The sequence below is a fragment of the Elaeis guineensis genome, chromosome 14, assembly GCF_000442705.2.
Source record: "Elaeis guineensis isolate ETL-2024a chromosome 14, EG11, whole genome shotgun sequence".
Taxonomy (NCBI): Eukaryota; Viridiplantae; Streptophyta; class Magnoliopsida; order Arecales; family Arecaceae; genus Elaeis; species Elaeis guineensis.
Window position 1 is genome coordinate 25,576,416 of NC_026006.2, and position 20,854 is coordinate 25,597,269.

Sequence of the window (20,854 nt, forward strand, 5' to 3'; positions counted from 1 at the left end):
AATTTTCTGCTTCATATTATTATTTTGTTTTGGTAATTGTTTTGGAGTTCTCTATAGGCTTTTACCATGACCTTACATTTCAGAGAGAAAACTTTCCATTTCTGGAAGAATATAGGTGCTCCTGCAGTAGAACGACCTTTTACTATACTCTTGGTTACTTGATCTTTATGGAAGATAGCCCTGTGAAATTTAAGTCTTCTATGGAGCCACTTTTGCAGGTGATTGAGTCCTTCTTGATAATTCTGAGAGTTGTCCTTTCTTTTGGCTTTAACACTTCTTTTAATGCCATACTTAAGCCCTGAAGTGATGTTTGTGCTATCATAGGTCATGGTTAGATTGGAATCAACTCCTGATGCTGCATTTCGCACTGATGCTGTAAAATATGCATTTATTGGTTTGATGAGGGATCTTAGAGGAATTGCAATGGCAACAAATAGGTACCATTTCTTGCCATCTTTAAAATTATAGGTTGTATGAGATGGTGTCGTTGATATCTTTGTGGTTCTTTCACAGTCGTAGAACATATGGGCTCCTTTTTGATTGGCTATATCCATCACATTTGCCACTTCTCCTGAAAGCCATCTCACATTGGTCAGATGTGCCAGAGGTGAGTTCTTGTAACTAATTACTATGTGAAGGCAAGTAATATCGTCTCTTTTCATCTCAAGCCATGCTGCTTGTCTTTGTCGATGCTACATGCATCTTTTGCCCTCTTTATGCCATATTCTATTCTTGCCATTCTGATGTTACTTTTGAAACAATGAGATTGACAAATGACAATGTTGTGTTTTAAACTTACAAATCTGGTAGGAGGGTAAGAATCCTTGTTTTAAATAATTTTTTACTGTGTCTACTAACAATTAGATCATATAAAATGAAGAAAAAACTTGAGCACTCTTCAAGATCTGGACCTGATTCCTGTTCATGGGAGTAAATTGTCTTCAAAGAACTCTTGCCCTGTTGATTTCTCTGGGGTCATTCTCTAGGATTAGAACATATACATGTTATTTTGCATCGTGATAGGAAAGGAAATCTTTTTTGGACAACTCCTATGCGATTGCTGTTAAGACTTACAAGTTTTAAGATAAGTGTCCTCTGTTTCTGAATACACTGAACCTACTAAGATATCATTAAAATTTCAATTGAAGAGGGAAGAGAACCTGAATACTGTGGATCATGAGTATCTATTTTAAAATTTGTAAATTACACAGCAATTGAATTCTTTTGTGAATCTTTTCTAGATCAACCAATTGGGGTTTTTAAGAAGTGTTATTACATTAAGGTTATTCCTATTTCCTGGTTTATTAGGATTCAGGTTCAGTTTTAGCCTTATATTTTTCAGTTTAGCATGCTTATTTGAAATTTGAACATTTAATTTCAATTATGGAGCTTTAGAAGAGTTGAAAAGACGGCATCTAAAGCTTTCCATCTTAAAGAGTTGAAAATATGGCATCTAAAGCTTTCCATCCTAAAATCAATAAGCATGTTGCATGCTTATTGGAGGGCCAGTTGATAGAGAATAAAGGAATAGAGACAAAAGAGGGGAGTCACTGATGGACACCCGATGCCTCTTAGGCACTCATAGAGCCCTATCATGCCTCTCTCTCTCTCTCTCTCTCTCTCTCTCTCTTTGTGCAAACCCTAGGAATGGCCATTAGAAGGTAATTTAAGGTTTTTTTTTTCTTTTTCCTCTAAAGGTTCTTTCTCATAGTCTAGTTACGAAAGGGGAGTTCTTTGATATTTTAGGGTGGGTGAAAGTTCTTCAGAATAGAAGTTGATACTGCTTCCTCTTGAAGCTTTATGAGGATAATTTTCTCTTTAATTTCTATCTTTGAACCCTAATACGTCCTCCTATATACACTTCCATCTCTCTCTTGCCTTTGTCTTTTGGATAACTTTGCTGCCTTTTCATTTCTAAAATAATTAGTCGTAAGTCTGAAAATAATACATCGCAATGGCCCTATTCATTGTTATCGTATCAGTAGGGCTCTGGGTTAGCTTCTGGTATTACAGATTATTGGGAACTGTTGTTTAGGCTATACCCCTCACAAGGTTGTCAAAAGCAAACAGTGCAGATAAGGTGATAGGACATCACCCATATCGCTTAGCACCAAAAAGGCACTCACCTGTAGATAGCAAGGCATTATTTTTTGACAAATTTAATAAATAGGTTAAGAAATAAATATTGTGGGCATATGAAAATAACAAAAACATCCAAAAATATTCATTATTCATGTTCAGCATCTGAATTCATAATCATCTAGAACATCACACATCATGTTCTGCATTTGTTCAAGCATCACCTTAAAATACAATTTTTGTAACATGTCATCAAAAAGGCAGCAAAAGTAAACATTTGGACACCCTAAAGTAGCTTCAAAGTCTAACTTGACGTCAAAATGCCACTTTTCTAGACTTGTTTGTAATCAGAAGATAATGCAAAAATAAATTAATGGACATCCTAGAGTTGCTTCAAGTGTTCAAACATTGTCATCATGAAAGGGATGTAAAGAATAGTGCTGGAATTAGAAAGTTGCTTGTGAGAATGCCTCTCCCTTTGACCAGGCACTTATCCAGATGGTGCCTCACTAAATTTCCTTGCTTGGGGTCTATTGAAGTGCTCCGGGGTTGCCTCACCTTGCCCGAGCATCTAGATAAGTGCTTGGAGAGCATTTGATAAAACTGAGCTCTCTTCTTTTCAGACACTAGTGTAATTTGTAGTTTTCTATATTGTTCTTCTAGTACAGATGCTTTTCTTATGCCATAGTTCCTCCCCCATTGGGGATTATCACTATCATACGGTGTTTTTCATTTATGTTTCAGTTGATTCTTTTTTTTTTTAGTTCTTGATATTCTGCGGCAACAAACTGCAGCCAACCATGATAAGGCCTTTTGGGGGAAGATGCTGTTGTGAAGCTTATGCTTTATGCAGTTGAATATATTTCATGTTGTAGTACAGGAATGTTTGTTTTATTTTGTATTTTGGCTTTTTTGGCACGTGCTTGATTATATGTTGACCTTAACAGATGCTTATAACTGTTTTGTCAACAGTCTAGTACTAGACCATGAGTGCACTGCAAATTAGTAGATGGACTGTCACGCCCCCGATTCGAGATTGTGAATCGAGGGTCATGGCAACCGCCGTATACTTATGAAGAACTCTCTCCATAAGCATGCAAGGCATCTCATCACGATATCAATGCATCACAGCGGAATAAATTCAAATATTTATTATTCGACTCTAATTCAAGTAATTAAAATAAATATCTTACATTCAATAAAATTTTACTAAAAATAAAACAATAGGTCTAAGTTCAATGAAGTTGACAATGCTAAATCTCGCCTATAAAAGCTCTGTCCCAATATATCTTCCCACGCTCGAAATTAATTATCTGAATCTGAAAAATAGAAAGAAAAGTAATAAGCTAGACAGCCCAGTAAGTAACAATTATCTCAACTAGATATTTCAGATATTATATAATTTTCAAGAACAATATTGCAAATAAACATAAAAATATATTTCATGCTAATTTAATACAAATCCAATATTTTCAAATATTCACATATAATATAATCATAAATCCGATTCGATTCAAAAACACTCGTAACTCAACAGCCTTGACTATGACCAACGTTTAACCCCCATTGGCGGGGTCCACAGAATACCAGCACACAATCTCCACTGGCAGGATCCACAAATACCAGCGCACAACCCCCACTGGTAGGGTCCACAAACATCAGCGCACAACCCCCACTGGCAGGGTCCACTGAGTACCAACGTATAATCCCCATTGGCGGGGCCTACTGAAACATAGTTAGGCTGAGAGCATAAATCCGATCTGTATCAAAATACTTTGTATCATAATATATCATAATTTTTCACTGAACATGTACATAAATCGACATACTATAATATTTCAAAAGCACTTTTCTTTCAAAACATAATTTCATAAATCATGCATAATTTCAGAGAATAATTATTTATTTTCAAAATAAATATGGAATATCTCGAGAAGATGATTCATTACTTACCTTTCACGGAGCACTGAATGAACAGATCGATTAACTTCTAGGAGATTCTTCAGTGCCTATTATCCAAAATTATATTTTTACATTAATTTTAATTCAAAATTCAATCTAAACAGATCCCAAATCAAAACCTTAAAATCAGACTCTTTCCTAAACTTGATCAAAATCATCAAATGAAACCTTCCACTACGCTAATCCTAGAGGAATAACTTTAGAGAGAGAGGAATCCACCAAGAGAGAGAAACAATCTAGAGAGAGAAAATTTTAGAGAGAGAAAGTAGAGAGAGAAAGTCTAATTTCAGAGAGAGAAAGTAAGGGTTCAGACTGAAAAGAAGAGAGAGAAGAGAGAGAAACTCTTTCTCATTCATTTATTTATTTATATATATATATATATTTTTTTTCTTTTTTCTCTTTTTTTTCTTCTTTTTCTTCTTTTTTTTTTCTTTTCTTTTCTTTTCTTTTTCTCTTTTTCTTCTTTTTCTTTTCTTTTCTTTTTTTTTCTTTTTCTTCGGGCTCCTTCCAGGCTGAACAGGGGACGGCAGTCCCCTCCTTGTGCCGGGCCGTTCAGGCCGCGGTCGCCGTGGCGGAGGCCGGCGGCAGAGAGGGGCCACTCCCCCGGTTACGGAGGAGCATGGCCGGCGGTCGATTGCGATCGCCGGCACCGGAAAATCCAAGAGAAAAGAGACCGAAACAGAGGTCTCTTTTCCGACCAAAAATCGGCGACTACCGTCGCCGGCAGCCGCGCACAAATGCACGGGAGGAAGGAAAGGAAGAGAGGAAGAAGAGGAAGACTCACTTCGGCCTCTGGTGACCCCACCGGCGGGCAATCACGGCGAGAATCAAAACGGTGTCCGCAGCTCCGATCGGGAAAAACAGAGAGAGAGAGAGGAAGGGGGCCGATGTTGGGTTTTTAGGAAAAAGGGGGGCTTCTTATAGAGGGCCCTAGGACTTCGAGAGGTCCTAGGACTCCCAATTTGTCCGGGTCTCACCGGAGAAGAAGACTCCTATCGGGAGTCTTCTTCCCGATTTTTTCTCTATTTTTTTTTTTTTTTAATGGGCTTGGGTCTTAGATAGTTGGGCTTGGGTTTGGTTTTGGGCTATGACATTCTTCACCCCTAAAAAGAAATTTCGTCTTCAAAATTTTTTATACTTGTCACCAGTGTATTGGAAGCCTGTGCATTCTGTTGAGTAAGCGCATAAACTCTTCCTTGGATTTTAGAAATCTGTCCACCACCCTTATGTTGTCTTTCATGAGTTCTTTGGCCAACTTGATTTTCAGTATTTAGTGGGCAGCTAGCAATTTTATGATCCATCTGACCACATTTGAAACAAGCATCTGTATTCCAATAGCAATCCTTGTCTGCATGATTTTTGCCACATCTGGAGCATTGCTCACCATCAATCTATTGAGTCTTATTATCTATTGCTCCCTTAGCTGATCTTTTGATGTTTTTATTATTCTGCCCTTGTGTATCATTTGATTTTGCTCTCTTTCTTTGCTTTCTTTCTCTTTCCATGCGTTCTTCATTGACTTCCCTTTCAATTATCAGTGTTTTGTTTACCACATCTGCATAAGTTGTCAATTCATATGGAACCACTTGTTTTCGAATCTCAGTTCTCAGTCTCATCTCAAACTTGTGAACACGTTCTTGCTTACCATCCACTAATCTCGGAGCAAATTTTACGAACTCTATAAATTTTGCTTCATATTCAGTCACACTCATACCCTTTTGCTTTAAATAAATAAACTCTTGCTCTTTCTGGATCCTTATCTCCGAGGGAAATATTGATCGTAGAATGCAACCCGAAATCTTTCTCAGGTAAGTATTTCGCCGTCTTGTTCATGCTTGCGCTGTAGTCGCTGACACCAGTTGTATGCTTCTCTTTGTAGTAAATAAGCTGCATATCGAATCTTTTCTTCATCAAGACTCTTGGACAGCGAAGGCCTTCTCCATCTCCATTATCCAGTTATCAGCCTCCAAAGGTTCAGTAGTCCCCTTGAAAGCTGGAGGAGCAAGCTTTTTAAATTCTGAAATGTTATTCCGTTGTACTGGTTGCTCTCCATGTTGTGGTGGTGGATGCTGATGTTGTTGTGTATCTCGTTGTATCTGCTGTTGTTCAAGCATTTGCTGTTGTATTTGTTGTTGTGCTTGTACCATCCTGATTAGGATCTGCATTAACTGAGCCATATCTGGTTCCTGACGTGCTCTCGAAGTACTTCCATTAGGATTTACGACTCCCTCCTCCTGAGGGGTGCCACTGATCAGATGGAGAGTGCTACCATCCCGTGGTTGTGATGTCTCTCTTGCAAATCCTTGAGTAGTTCTTGTCATTCTACGGGGAGGCATGATAACCTTGTAGTAGTAAAACCTTATTAGATTCATTTATCTATTTGTTAGGATAGATTTATTATGATGCTCATACTTTAACGTCCCAATATTCCTAATGTTTACCCACCTACACTCATACTATGTCAAATTCTATGTGTCATAATTTATCCACTTATGCTCTGATACCATATTAATTGTCACGCCCCCGATCCGAGATTGTGAATCGAGGGTCATGGCAACCGCCGCATACTTATGAAGAACTCTCTCCATAAGCATGCAAGGCATCTCATCACGATATCAATGCATCACAGTGGAATAAATTCAAATATTTATTATTCAACTCTAATTCAAGTAATTAAAAAAAATATCTTACATCCAATAAAATTTTACTAAAAATAAAACAATAGGTCTAAGTTCAATGAAGTTGACAATGCTAAATCTCGCCTCTAAAAGCTCTGTCCCAATATTTCTTCCCACGCTCGAAATTAATTATCTGAATCTGAAAAATAGAAAGAAAAGTAATGAGCTAGACAGCCCAGTAAGTAACAATTATCTCAACTAGATATTTCAGATATTATATAATTTTCAAGAACAATATTGCAAATAAACATAAAAATATTTTTCATGTTAATTTAATACAAATCCAATATTTTCAAATATTCACATATAATATAATCATAAATCTGATTCGATTCAAAAACACTCGTAACTCAACAGCCTTGACTATGACCAACGTTTAACCCTCATTGGCGGGGTCCACAGAATACCAGCGCACAACCCCCACTAGCAGGGTCCACAAATACCAGCGCACAACCCCCACTGGTAGGGTCCACAAATACCAGCACACAACCCCCATTGGCAGGGTCCACTGAGTACCAACGTATAATCTCCATTGGCGGGGCCCATTGAAACATAGTTAGGCTGAGAGCATAAATCCGATCTGTATCAAAACACTTTGTATCATAATATATTATAATTTTTCACTGAACATGTGCATAAATCGACATACTATAATATTTCAAAAGCACTTTTCTTTCAAAACATAATTTCATAAATCATGCATAATTTCAGAGAATAATTATTTATTTTCAGAATAAATATGGAATATCTCGAGAAGATGATTCATTACTTACTGTTGGGTATAAAATACCCACAGCCGAAGTCCTCAGCGGAATCGACTACATGACAACTCCGCCCGGACTCCTACGGGAGCCGGACTCCGCCAACAACTACAACCGCGAGCAGACTTCGTCCGGACTCCTACGGGAGCCGGACTCCGCCAACCACTACAACAGCAAGCGACCTCTACCCGGACTCCTACGGGAGCCGGACTCCGTCCTCAACTCCAACCACTGGTAAGCCCCTGTCTGGACTCCTACGGGAGCTGGACCTCTCCTTTGACTTTAATTGCAGGAAGACTCCGCTCAGACTCCTACGGGAGCCGGGCTTCATCCTCGACTCCAACGGCTGCAAGACAGACTGCGTCCGGACTCCTACGGGAACCGGACTCCGCCGACGACTTCAACAGCAAGAAGACTCCGCCCGGACTCTTACGGGAGCCGGGCTCCGCCCGGACTCCTACGGGAGCCGGGCTCCGTCCTCAACATCAACTGCTGGTAAGCTGTCCGGACCCCTACGGGAACCGGACTCCGCCGATGACTTCAACAGCAAGAAGACTCCGCCCGGACTCCCACGGGAGCCGGGCTCCACCCACTACCCCAACCGCAAGGAGGACTCCGCCCGGACCCCTACGTGGGGTCAGACTCCGACCACGGCCGAACTTCAGCCGGCAGATCTGCACTCCCAGGCCGCAATCACGGCCACGATTCTGCTACACTTCCTGCGGCGGATTCCGCGCAGCTCCACCACTCCCTGACAGGCCGCAGTAACGATCGCAGCACTGCTCCACTCCCTACGACGGATCTCACGCGGCTCCATTACTACCTGACAGGCCACGATAAACGGCCGCGATCCTGCTCCACCTCCTGCAACGGATACCGCGCGATTCTCCCATTCGCTGGCAAATCACGACAACAAACGCCGCCCCACTTCACGCGGCAGACTCCACGTGGCACGCCCCAGTGATAGCCACGGGTCCATTCCACTACTCTTCGCAGCAAACTCCGTCTGACCCTGGGCAGCCCACTGCCAGACGGTTACAGATACCGCCATCAATCCGTTATCTTCCCCGCCTATAAAAAGGGGGAACCCAGATACGTTATTCTATAAGCTCATTTCTTATCTCAAAACTCTGCTAAATTCTCCGTTCGAGCGCTCCATTCTTGTTGAGGCAGAGAACTGACTTGAGCGTCGGAGGGTCTTGCCGGAGCAACCCCACCTCCGGTTTAGACTTTCCTTGCAGGTCCCGGCGGCGACCGCGACTTTCCCGACTCCAGCTTCTCCGGTGCAAGCGGATTTTTGCACCAACAGGATTGGCGCTAGAGGAAGGGCTGAACCTTCGCAGTACCCTTGTTCTTAAAGGAGCGTTCAACGGAGCCGCCTCCGATCATCTCCTCCGACACCCACTCCTTATTTTCCCCCGCTGGGTCCACACTCGATGCCTCCACGCAAGGCGTCCACGCGACGGTCCACGGCCTCCGCGGCCAGGTCTCAAGCTCCAGCCTCCCCTCCTATTTCTCAACCTCTTCCTCCTCCAGCGGCGGCGGTCGGCGCGGAGCAGTTTGACTTGCTGGCACAGCAGGTCAGAGGCCTCGTCGAAGCTGTGCAAGCAATGCAGCAGCAGCAGCCGCAGGCGTCAGCGCACCCGGAAAGGGCGTCTCCGGAATGCCAGAACCCGGCGGCGGGGCGGGCCACCTGGGCCAGCCGTCCCGTCCTTCCTGGGAAAACAAACCCGAGGGTAGAGAGCCCTCAATCGGACCACGACTCCACCCCTGGAAGATCCCTGCCCCCGTTCTGTCAGAGGACCCTCGAGACTCGAAGTCGAGAGGATTTCCTGGACCGGAGGCTCCAGGAGATGAACCGGCGGATTGAAGAACTCCGCCATGCGCCCCCCGCTTATGGTGAGGACATTTGTACTGACCCTCCCTTCTCCCAAACGATCATGCAGGAACCGATCCCGCCAAACTTCAAGCTTCCCCAGTTCGAAAGCTACGACGGGACTTCAGACCCGGTTGATCATCTGGAGGCCTTCCGGACGATGATGTTGCTTCACGGTGCTCTTGACGCCATCTTATGTCGGGCTTTCCCGTCTACTTTGAAGGGAGCAGCGAGGAACTGGTATTCGGCTTTGAAACCGGGTACCATCTTCTCCTTCGATCAAATGAGCCACCAATTTGTGGCCCATTTTGTCAGCAGCCGGCGCCCCCGGAAGGGTTCGGAGTCTCTCATCAACATCAAGCAGAGGGAAGGGGAGTCCATACGGGCCTACATCAACCGCTTCAACATCGCGGCGTTGGAGGTCCGGAACTTGGACCAATCAGTTGCCATGGCCGCCCTGAAAGGCGGCCTTCAGAAGAATGATCTTTTGTTCTCCCTGGAGAAGAAGTATCCCAGGGATTTTGCCGATTTGCTGGCCCGGGCTGAGGGATACGCCCGAGCGGAAGAAGCCTTCAAAATGAAGGATGAAGAGACAGCAAGGGAGCGGCAAGCGGGAGATTCGAGTAAGCCCGCAGTGGAGAAAAGGCCAAAGGAAGTCTGGCCGCGTTCTCGATCCCCTCCTGGGCATAAGCGCGCCCATACTCCACCCCGGGCATGCAGGCAGAGAAGCCCGGACCGCGGGGTTCGGCGGGGTTCCCCACCAGGGAGATTCCGCAACTACGCCCCTCTCAACGCCTCGAAGGCCCAGGTATTAATGGAGGTCAGGGAGCAGCTCCCTAGGCCGGAGAGGATGCGCACACACTCCGGGAAGCGCAACCCCAACAAGTTCTGCCTCTACCACCGCGACCACGGCCACGACACAGAGGAATGCATCCAGCTCCAGGACGAGATCGAGGAGCTCATTCGGCGAGGTCGACTTGACAGATTCATCCGCCGCAGGCCTGAGGGTAGGGGAGACCGGCCAAGAGCCCTTCCACAGCCTGAACCGCCGAGAAGGGAGGAGCAACCCGGGGACCGGCCTCCCATCGGGACCATCAACTCTATCATCGGAGGGCCTCAAGGAGGGGCGGGCCACCCGCGACCAAGGAGCTCGGAAAACCTGTAAATGTATCACTTACGATTTCGCCTTGAATCTAATTTTCTTTCTACTTAACGTACTGGCATGGATTTATTATGACTGGATACGACCCCACCGAACGCTTAAAACATAGCCATGTCAGGAACAGGAGGAGAACCTCGTCCTGACATGAGCAAAGTCAAAGGCCCGGTTCTTTTAGACCGGATGGGGGGAGAGGCCTTACAACGCCCTAATGTGCCCCCACAGCCGTGTCAGGAACAGGAGGAGAACCTCGTCCTGACATGAGCAAAGTCAAAGGCCCGGTTCTTTTAGACCGGATGGGGGGAGAGGCCTTACAACGTCCTAATGTGCCCCCACAGCCATGTCAGGAACAGGAGGAGAACCTCGTCCTGACATGAGCAAAGTCAAAGGCCCGGTTTTTTTAGACCGGATGGGGGGAGAGGCCTTACAACGCCCTAATGTGCCCCCACAGCCATGTCAGGAACAGGAGGAGAACCTCGTCCTGACATGAGCAAAGTCGAAGGCCCGGTTCTTTTAGACCGGATGGGGGGAGAGGCCTTACAACGCCCTAATGTGCCCCCACAGTCATGTCAGGAACAGGAGGAGAACCTCGTCCTGACATGAGCAAAGTCAAAGGCCCGGTTCTTTTAGACCGGATGGGGGGAGAGGCCTTACAGCGCCCTAACGCACCCCCACAGCCAAGCCAGAAACGGGAGGAGAACCTCACACTGGCTCGAACAAAAAGGAAGACTTCACTCGGACTCCTACGGGAGCCGGGTTCCGCCCACAAGGAAGACTTCACTCGGACTCCTACGGGAGCCGGGTTCCGCCCACAAGGAAGACTTCACCCGGACTCCTACGGGAGCCGAGTTCCGTCCACAAGGAAGACTTCATCCGGACTCCTACGAGAGCCGGGTTCCAGCCACGATGCCAGGGAAGACTTCACCCGGACTCCTACGGGAGCCGGGTTCCGGCCACGACGCCAGGGAAGACTTCACCCGGACCCCTACGGGAGCCGGGTTCCGTCCACGACGCCAAGGAAGACTTTCGGCACCGATTAGGAAGACAACGACATCCCCGAAATAATGTGGGACCCAGACGGCCAAGCTCGGACTTGCGGCCACGCACGACGAGAAAGGCGAGCTAACGCATCGACGACCGGGCGCCCCCTGACGACGTCTACATCAGACAAGTCAAACGACAAGAAAGGTTCGGCAGACGGCAATATTAGTGCAACGCGCAGACGAGGTAACACAAAACGCTCTTTTTATTCCATTTCCGATATACACACTACAAAGCCAGGAAGGCCAAGGAAAGAAGGGCAAAACGACAAAAAGGAAGTAACTACATGACAAGACAGAAAGACAAAAAGAGCTCTAAGAAGGCCCTGCTCCCTCCGACCTAGAGTTATCTATTCCGTTCCTCAACCAGGACTGCCTCAGATTCTCAATCTCCTCTTCTAGCTCTTCCCTCTTCCGCAGCGCGTCCTGGAGCGCCCGACGAAGTTGCTGGCTCTCAGCCTCCGCCTCTCGACGCCTCTTCCTCAAAACTTCGGACTCCGCCTCCGCATCCGCGATGGCCCGCCGCTCGAGTGCCAGTTGGATCTTCACTTGCTGCAGCTCGGCTGTTTTTTCCCCGAGAGAGACAGAAATCCCCTCCATGGTGCCTCTTAGGGCTTGGAGCTCTTCAGAATCTTGGGCGGAAGTAAGCTGTGCCCTGCTAGCCAGCTGTTTCTGGAGACGGACGACTTCGTCGGCTGCCGTCCTGAATCTCCTTTTGTATTCTTCCACTTGCCTGCGCCAGCTAGCCCGTTGCACGTCGTGGCTCACCTCGGCATCCTGAAGCTGCTGCTGAAGGTCGGAAACCTTCTGCGACCATCTCTGGTCATCGTCGACCCGGGCCAAGAGCCGGGATGAATTTTCTTCCAGCTGGCCGATCTTCCCCTTCGCAGCTGACAATTCCACCTTGAGGGCGCTGATCCTGGCGGCCTGGGCCCAAATCCGGTCGCTGGAGCTCTTCTTGCATTCCTCGAGCTCCTTTGCGAAGTTCGCCTTCCTCCGGCTATACTCCATGATCCCCTTCACATGGAGACTCCGAAACTGGGCGGCCTCAGCGGCGGCTTCAGAGTGACCTTCTTTCGATTTGCGGAGCTCGGCTTCCGTCTTCTTTAACTTCTTCGTCAGGTGAAGGGCCTCCTTTTTCAACCGCTGGATCGTCGATTTCAGCGGGACCCCCAAGGGCAGAGGGAGTGCTTTTGCAGGACACTGCCATCGGAAGGTAAAGGCGTCAAGGAACGATTCATTGCAGGAAGAAAAACAGAGGAGAGGGAGGAGGAAAGAGAAGCCGTCCGCAACGAGAAATTCAACTTTATTGACTGAATGATTTTTAAAGACAAATGGAAAGGAAAAATTGCGACGAAATAAAGGTACAAGATCGGAGGTCTCAGACCTCAGGGGCGGGGGGTGGAGAACTCGGCGCGGGGGCTGCGACGGCAGTGGCGGCTGACGAGGGGCCGGCCTCGTCCTCAGACTCCTCGCCTAGGAAGCTGAGGTCGAGCTCTGAGAATTTTCTGGCCACCTTCTCTTGGCAGAGCTCGAACCCCTTAATGAACGCTTCCTGGCCGAACTGGATATTCAGGTCCTTCATCTCCGCGGAGGCCTTGAATTCCTCCACCGCAAGGGCTCTGGCCTCCGAGACCAGGACCGGAGTTTGCTCGACCAAGTGGGCGACCTCGGCCTCCGCCTTCCTCGCCGATTCCTCCAAGATCTGCCTCTCCTCCTCCCGGGCTTTCTTCTCCCTTTCCAGGGCCTCCTGGAGGGCGGCTACTTCGGCCGTCTTTGCTTGGAGGCGAGCAACCTCCGCCCGACAGCGTTCCTCCACTTGGAGGATGTCCCTCGTGCGGCTCATCGCCTCGATATAGGCGAGGAGCTGGTGCCCAATCTGCAAAGACAGCTAGGGAATCAGTACAAAGGCCGAATAGCCATGTAAATGAAGAGTCGCTCACCTCAAGGAAGGACCCCAAAGAATCCCAAGCCCGCTGCTCAGGATCGGCGCGGTCGATCCTCTCCACGACGTCAGGCAGAATGCAGCCGTCGATCAGCCGCCTGATCAAGTCCCTATCATTGAAGGGATTCTCTGACCCCTCCTCGGAGCAGAGGGACTCGTCCGCAGCATTTCGGCGGCTACTCGCCCTGCGGGCCACCGATTTCCTCCTTTTCCCCGCGGCGGGCGCCTCCGTGGGGCGGACCCCCGAGGCGGGGGCCCCAATCGGCGGACTCCTCGAGGAGGCCCGGGGAGCTGTTGGCTCGGCATCCGAGGGAATGTCGATGGCCGGAGCCGCCTGGACGGGTGCCGCTGAGCTCGTCTCCTCCGCCCTGGCCCTCTTCGCCGATCCGGAGGTCGTAGCGCCCTTTCTCTTGTGGACCCTCATGCCCTTGGCGAGCCTCCGCACTGCTTCGGCGTCCATTCCTAAAAAAAAAAAAAAAAAAGAAGAAAGAGAACAAAAGAAGAGAAGAAAAGAAGAGAGAGAAAAGGAAAGAAGAAAAAGAAGCAAGCCAATCAGTCAAAAAAAAAAAAAGAAGAAGAAAGAGAACAAAAGAAGAGAAGAAAAGAAGAGAGAGAAAAGGAAAGAAGAAAAAGAAGCAAGCCAATCAGTCAAAAAAAAAAAAAAAAAAAAGAGAAGAGAGAAAGAAAGAAACAGAGGGGAAAGAGAGAGAGAGGGAAGAGGAGGTAAAAAGAAGAAGAGAAGGGAAGTATGAAAAGAGAAGATAAGGTAAAAGATGAATACTCGCTGGATCCTGGGGACTCAGGCCGATGTTGAAAAGAAACTGCTCCCTCAGAAGATTGGGAAGGGAAGGAGCGGAATAGGCTAGAAGCTTCTGGGCGGCCTGGAGGTCGTCCTCCCCCAGGCTGGGAGCCCGGCGGACAGAATCCCTCAGAGAGCCCCAAGGGGGCAGACCCAGTCTCAGGGTCGGGCAGTGGACGAAGAGGAATTTTCCCTTCCAATTGTGGATCGAAGAAGGGGCGCCTTTCAGCAACCCCTTCTTGCCGAACTGGGGGGAGAAGTACCACCAGTCCTTCGCCGAAGGATGGCGTTTGAAGGTATAGAAGTGCCTAAACAAGGAGAGAGACGGCTGGACCTCGACTACGTGGCAGAGGGAGAGAAATCCTATCAAGAACCTAAAAGAATTCGGGGCCACGGAAGCCAAGGAGATATCTAGGAAACGGAAGAGGGCAACGACAAAGGAAGGAAGCGGAAGCCGGAGTCCGGCACGGAATGCTTCCTGGTACAAACAGAAGCGACCGGGTGGGGGAGTGCTGGCCCGGTCAGAAGGGCCCGGCAGTTCCAAGTCGTACTCCAGAGGAACTCCATACTGAACCCTTATCAGAAGGAGTTCCTCCGAGGTCAAGGAACACGGAATGGCACCCGGCGCGAAAATCAGGCGGGGCCCAGCCCCAGATGCAGGTTCGTCTACAGAGACGGGGACCTGGGGGTTTGAGGCAGAAGAGCTCTCAGAACTGCCGGGAGCAGAAGAGCCAGAGGACATTTCGAGTGGTTTCGAAGGGAGGCTCTAAAGGACCCTAAGAAGACGGACAGAAGGGGGAACGAGAGATCACAGACTAACTCGGAGGAATGCAAGAAAAACAATGACAGAAAAGAAGTCCCTAGGTGATGAGAAGAAGGTTGGCGGTGCTGGAACTAACCTATTTCACTCTGAGGGACTTGAGGGACGAAAGCAGGAGATGCCTACGGCTCGAGAAGACGCTCACTGAAACAGGGCTCTCGAAGAGAAGGCAGACGCTGGTGAGAACTCAGGAATGGAGTGGGACACCTAAAGGTGGGAGGACGGGTTTAAATAGACCCTGGGATCCGGCGTCATAATGATCGCGAATCCCCCCAGGCCGGTCCGCATCCGACATGTGTCCCACTCCCCCTGGCAGGCGGCTAAAAGCGGCTGGCGGTTGGCAGGATTATAATTGCGTCGTACCTAGGCCAGTGTACCTGCGGGAATTTCGAAGCGTCCCCTCGTACCACTCCAATTCGAAAAGACTCCGGCATGCGCACATTTAATGCCGAAATATCTGGGTGCGGCAGTGCGCAGGATTCGAAGGGACGGCTTCGGCTGTGCCCATCTCTCTCTCTGTACTTCCTTCGTTTGAAATTCAAACTCGGAAGTAGGGGGACTGGTGTTGGGTATAAAATACCCACAGCCGAAGTCCTCAGCGGAATCGACTACGTGACAACTCCGCCCGGACTCTTACGGGAGCCGGACTCCGCCAACAACTACAACCGCGAGCAGACTTCGTCTGGACTCCTACGGGAGCCGGACTCCGCCAACCACTACAACCGCAAGCGACCTCTGCCCGGACTCCTACGGGAGTCGGGCTCCGTCCTCAACTCCAACCACTGGTAAGCCCCTGTCCGGACTCCTACGGGAGCCGGACCTCTCCTTTGACTTTAATTGCAGGAAGACTCCGCTCAGACTCCTACGGGAGCTGGGCTTCATCCTCGACTCCAACGGCTGCAAGAAAGACTGCGTCCGGACTCCTACGGGAACCGGACTCCGCCGACGATTTCAACAGCAAGAAGACTCCGCCCGGACTCCTACGGGAGCCGGGCTCCGTCCTCAACATCAACTACTGGTAAGCTGTCCGGATCCCTACGGGAACCGGACTCCGCCGACGACTTCAACAGCAAGAAGACTCCGCCCGGACTCCTACGGGAGCCGGGCTCCGTCCTCAACGTCAACTGTCGGTAAGCTGTCCGGACTCCTACGGGAGCCGACCTTCGCCTTTAACTTTGATTGCAGGAAGATTCCGCCTGGACTCCCACGGGAGTCGGGCTCCACCCACTACCCCAACCGCAAGGAGGACTCCGCCCGGACCCCTACGTGGGGTCAGACTCCGACCACGGCCGAACTTCAGCCGACAGATCTGCACTCCCAGGCCGCAATCACGGCCACGATTCTGCTACACTTCCTGCGGCGGATTCCGCGCAGCTCCACCACTCCCTGACAGGCCACAGTAACGATCGCAGCACTGCTCCACTCCCTACGACGGATCCCACGCGGCTCCATTACTACCTGACAGGCCACGATAAACGGCCGCGATCCTGCTCCACCTCCTGCAACGGATACCGCGCGATTCTCCCATCCGCTAGCAAATCACGACAACAAACGCCGCCCCACTTCACGCGGCAGACTCCACGTGGCATGCCCCAGTGATAGCCACGGGTCCATTCCACTACTCTTCGCAGCAAACTCCGCCTGACCCTGGGCAGCCCACTGCCAGACGGTTACAGATACCGCCATCAATCCGTTATCTTCCCCGCCTATAAAAAGGGGGAACCCAGATACGTTATTCTATAAGCTCATTTCTTATCTCAAAACTCTGCTAAATTCTCCGTTCGAGCGCTCCATTCTTGTTGAGGCAGAGAACTGACTTGAGCGTCGGAGGGTCTTGCCGGAGCAACCCCACCTCCGGTTTAGACTTCCCTTGCAGGTCCCGGCGGCGACCGCGACTTCTCCGACTCCAGCTTCTCCGGCGCAAGCGGATTTTTGCACCAACACTTACCTTTCACGGAGCACTGAATGAACAGATCGACTAACTTCTAGGAGATTCTTCAGTGCCTATTATCCAAAATTATATTTTTACATTAATTTTAATTCAAAATTCAATCTAAATAGATCCCAAATCAAAACCTCACTTAAAATCAGATTCTTTCCTAAACTTGATCAAAATCATCAAATGAAACATTCCACTACGCTAGTCCTAGAGGAATAACTTTAGAGAGAGAAGAATCCATCAAGAGAGAGAAATAATCTAGAGAGAGAAAATTTTAGAGAGAGAAAGTAGAGAGAGAAAGTCTAATTTTAGAGAGAGAAAGTAAGGGTTCAAACTGAAAGAAGAGAGAGAAGAGAGAGAAACTCTCTCTCTCATTCATTTATTTATTTATTTATTTATATATATATATATTTTCTTTTTTCTCTTTTTTTTCTTCTTTTCTTCTTTTTTTCTTTTCTTTTTCTCTTTTTCTTCTTTTTCTTTTCTTTTCTTTTTTTTTCTTTTTCTTCGGGCTCCTTCCAGGCCGAACAGGGGACGGCAGTCCCCTCCTTATGCCGGGCCGTTCAGGCCGCGGCGGAGGCCGGCGGCAGAGGGGGGCCACTCCCCCGGTTACGGAGGAGCATGGTCGGCGGTCGATTGCGATCGCCGGCGTCGGAAAATCCAAGGGAAAAGAGATCGAAACAGAGGTCTCTTTTCCGACCAAAAATCGACGACTCCCGTCGCTGGCAGCCGCGCACAAATGCACAGGAGGAAGGAAAGGAAGAGAGGAAGAAGAGGAAGACTCACCTCGGCCTCCGGTGACCCCACCGGCGGGCAATCACGGCGAGAATCAAAATGGTGTCCGCGGCTCCGATCGGGAAAAACAGGGAGAGAGAGAGGAAGGGGGCCGATGTTGGGTTTCTAGGAAAAGGGGGGGCTTCTTATAGAGGGCCCTAGGACTTCGAGAGGTCCTAGGACTCCCAATTTGTCCGGGTCTTGCCGGAGAAGAAGACTCCTATCGGGAATCTTCTTCCCGGTTTTTCCTCTGTTTTTTTTTTTTTTTTTAATGGGCTTGGGTCTTAGATAGTTGGGCTTGGGTTTGGTTTTGGGCTATGACATGGACACATAACTCATCTTTCCCGGTTTCTCTCCTTTCCTAGATCCTCATCTATACACCTTAGTCTTACACCAATCAAAGATTCTCTGTGGTTCTTGACAAAGGCTTTATTATATTGACACCATGCACCTTTTTAAAAGAGAATAAAAGGCCCCCTCACATTTTGGGTGAGAATGTTAAAAGCTTATACCATTTAATGGTGCATAGGTTGTATGGTACTTACTGCAGGTTTAAATGTTACTGGTGGTAGGCTTATGTGAGTACAGATGTGCTTGTCAACTGAATCTTGGAATTGATATCCAGAATTGGCATGAAAGCAGTTATTATTTGAACATGAGTAGCATTTGAGGTCACATAGATTGGAATTAGCCTTGGGCTTGGGAAAATAAGAAAGGTGAAAAGGAAGAATCAGCAATAATTGCAATTCTATGCTGTTTTTAAGGTTGTCAGGAGTTTCATTCAAGGACAAGTGAAATACTAACACTGAGCTGTCTTAAAGTTCTTATGGGAGTAGTTTAATAAATGATGAGATTTAACTTTACACCCATATCTAGAAAATAAAATAATGCTGTGTCCATACTCAGCAAATTTGATTGATGCTTAACTTTATTACTATATATGGGCTGCTGCTTGTTGGGATTCGGATGCGCAGTGGAAGATGGGATTTAAAAATTTATACATGTAATCAATGATTGAAAACATAAGATCTAAACCCAAAACCAAGATCACCTTGACGATTACAATCAAATACCAACCAAACAACAATCAAACAAGAGAGAATAATATGGATACCTCCAAGAAGATCTTAGATTGAATCTTGCTTGATTGATTTCCACAAGGCACCCAAGCAAATGCCCTCCAATGCTAGTCCACATAGGAACAGATCAAGGACCTCTCCTTTAACTATTCTGCCGACTCACTTCTCAAGGAAATCAACCACCCACCTTATTTATGAACCCTCCAGGACGTCCGCTCTCTTTGCCATGAACTCCCTTGGGTGTGATACAATCACGCGTGAGGAGACGTGAGGTGTGAGGTATTTTTCATGTAATCCCCACTTGGGCGTGAGGGTTGTGGCGTGTAGCACCTTGGGCATGAGGCCTCAATCCTCTTTATTACGTGAGAGGTTTTCTTAATGTCAAACTCTTTGACGTGAGAGGGGCATTAGGGACTCTTGGGCATCAACACTTTGACACGTCAAATCTTTGATGGATCACAATTGTTAGGCATCCAAACTCTTTGGTGTCAAACTTTGATTGTCCAAGTTGTTGAGGGATTAGTTAGGGTTTGACATGTGCTAGCATGCTTATAGCCCTCTTTAGGATTTCACATAAATTTATAATCCTAGTCCTTGATAATGATTCCATAAGTGTATGATCCATTGGGTTCCATGTCTAGCCAGCAGTATGCCTAGGCTCATATCCACCTAACTTAATCAGAACTTTTCTAATTAGTTAGACCCAAAACATGTTAAGCCCAAGCACATCAATTAATTAGAACTCCCTTCTAATTAATTACTAAATTGAACTCTTTAATTTATGAGAATCTATAAGTCAAGATGGACGTTTAGCAACGTATTATGACTATTCAGAAGATGTAGAATTTCAGTGGAATAACCAAAATATCCTTCTGTGGAAAGTTATGTGTAATTTATTCCTTCGATCACATAACATCCTAGATAACCCATAGGCATGGAATCATGCCAAATCCAAATACGTATCTATATGTATCTCGATCTAATGATAATGATTCGGTTGATAAAACATTAAATTTTTTTTTTAAATTTTCATCCTGTGTTGGTTAAAGACTTTCCGAGTCATGATCCTATGAGATCATATAGGATGTTTTTTCCCCTTATAAAGAGTGACTGATTCCTTGTTGACCGCTCACAATCTCCATGCATACTTCATCATGCCCAGAACATCCTACATGTCTCGAAGAGTCATGTTAGGGTATGGACTAAGACATAGATCCATATACGTAAGAAACTATGGTGATCTCAGATTTAAGGATCACTTGCACCACTCCTTACTAGAGAATCATCTTTTGACATGTTAGTCCCATTAGATGTTTTTCCTGTGGATCAGTTCAGTGAACTCATTCTCCGATGAGTACCTACATTCTTATATTAGTGTCCTCATACAAGTGATTGTGAGATCAATTATCCTCTCCTTTGAGCATACATAGGATGTGCCAGTCTTATCAGTATCATTGATTCCCAACTCAATGATCCTATGATTGGAAATATTTTAGGTTTGGGCTATCAAGGTTTTAGGTCTTACTGACATGATCTCATCATGGTCCTAAAAATATTGTCCTAATCTATGGGATTCATCATAATCTTAATTAAATCATAAATGAAATAATAAGATACATGATATGATGAAACACAGTGTCTCATAGTATTAATAAATAATCAATGTCATGTATATAAGTAAGAAGATAAAACAGAAGTCCCATTACATCATCTATGTGATTGGCGTGCAGGACATTATTCTTTCACTTTTCTGACAACTTAATACATTTCATACTTTTCTGTATTCATTTCTATATTTACATGTTTCTTCTTGTTGCCTGTGGTAAAATTTTAGAACAAGTTACAAGGTGAAAAGATTTGTGATTCAAAAAGTTGATAACTGATAATGTGAGAAAGTAGAGGGAAAAAAAGAAAAAAAACAAAAATCTACATGTGGGATGTGT

At 46.9% G+C, this 20,854-nt stretch overlaps 1 protein-coding gene across 7 annotated transcripts in view; it reads left to right on the forward strand.

Annotated features, from left to right (window-relative positions):
• Positions 1–20,854, forward strand: part of LOC105033147 (uncharacterized) — a 94,323-nt gene that overhangs the window by 45,098 nt on the left and 28,371 nt on the right. For all 7 annotated transcript variants that reach the window (XR_012136734.1, XM_073248432.1, XM_073248430.1 and 4 more), the window contains 3 exons: positions 84–218; positions 325–437; positions 514–607. Coding sequence is in view for 6 of the 7 variants with exons in the window: in XM_073248432.1 (XP_073104533.1) it covers positions 84–218; positions 325–437; positions 514–607 (342 nt within the window). In the remaining variant the exon portion in view is untranslated. The remainder of the gene's footprint in view (positions 1–83; positions 219–324; positions 438–513; positions 608–20,854) is intronic.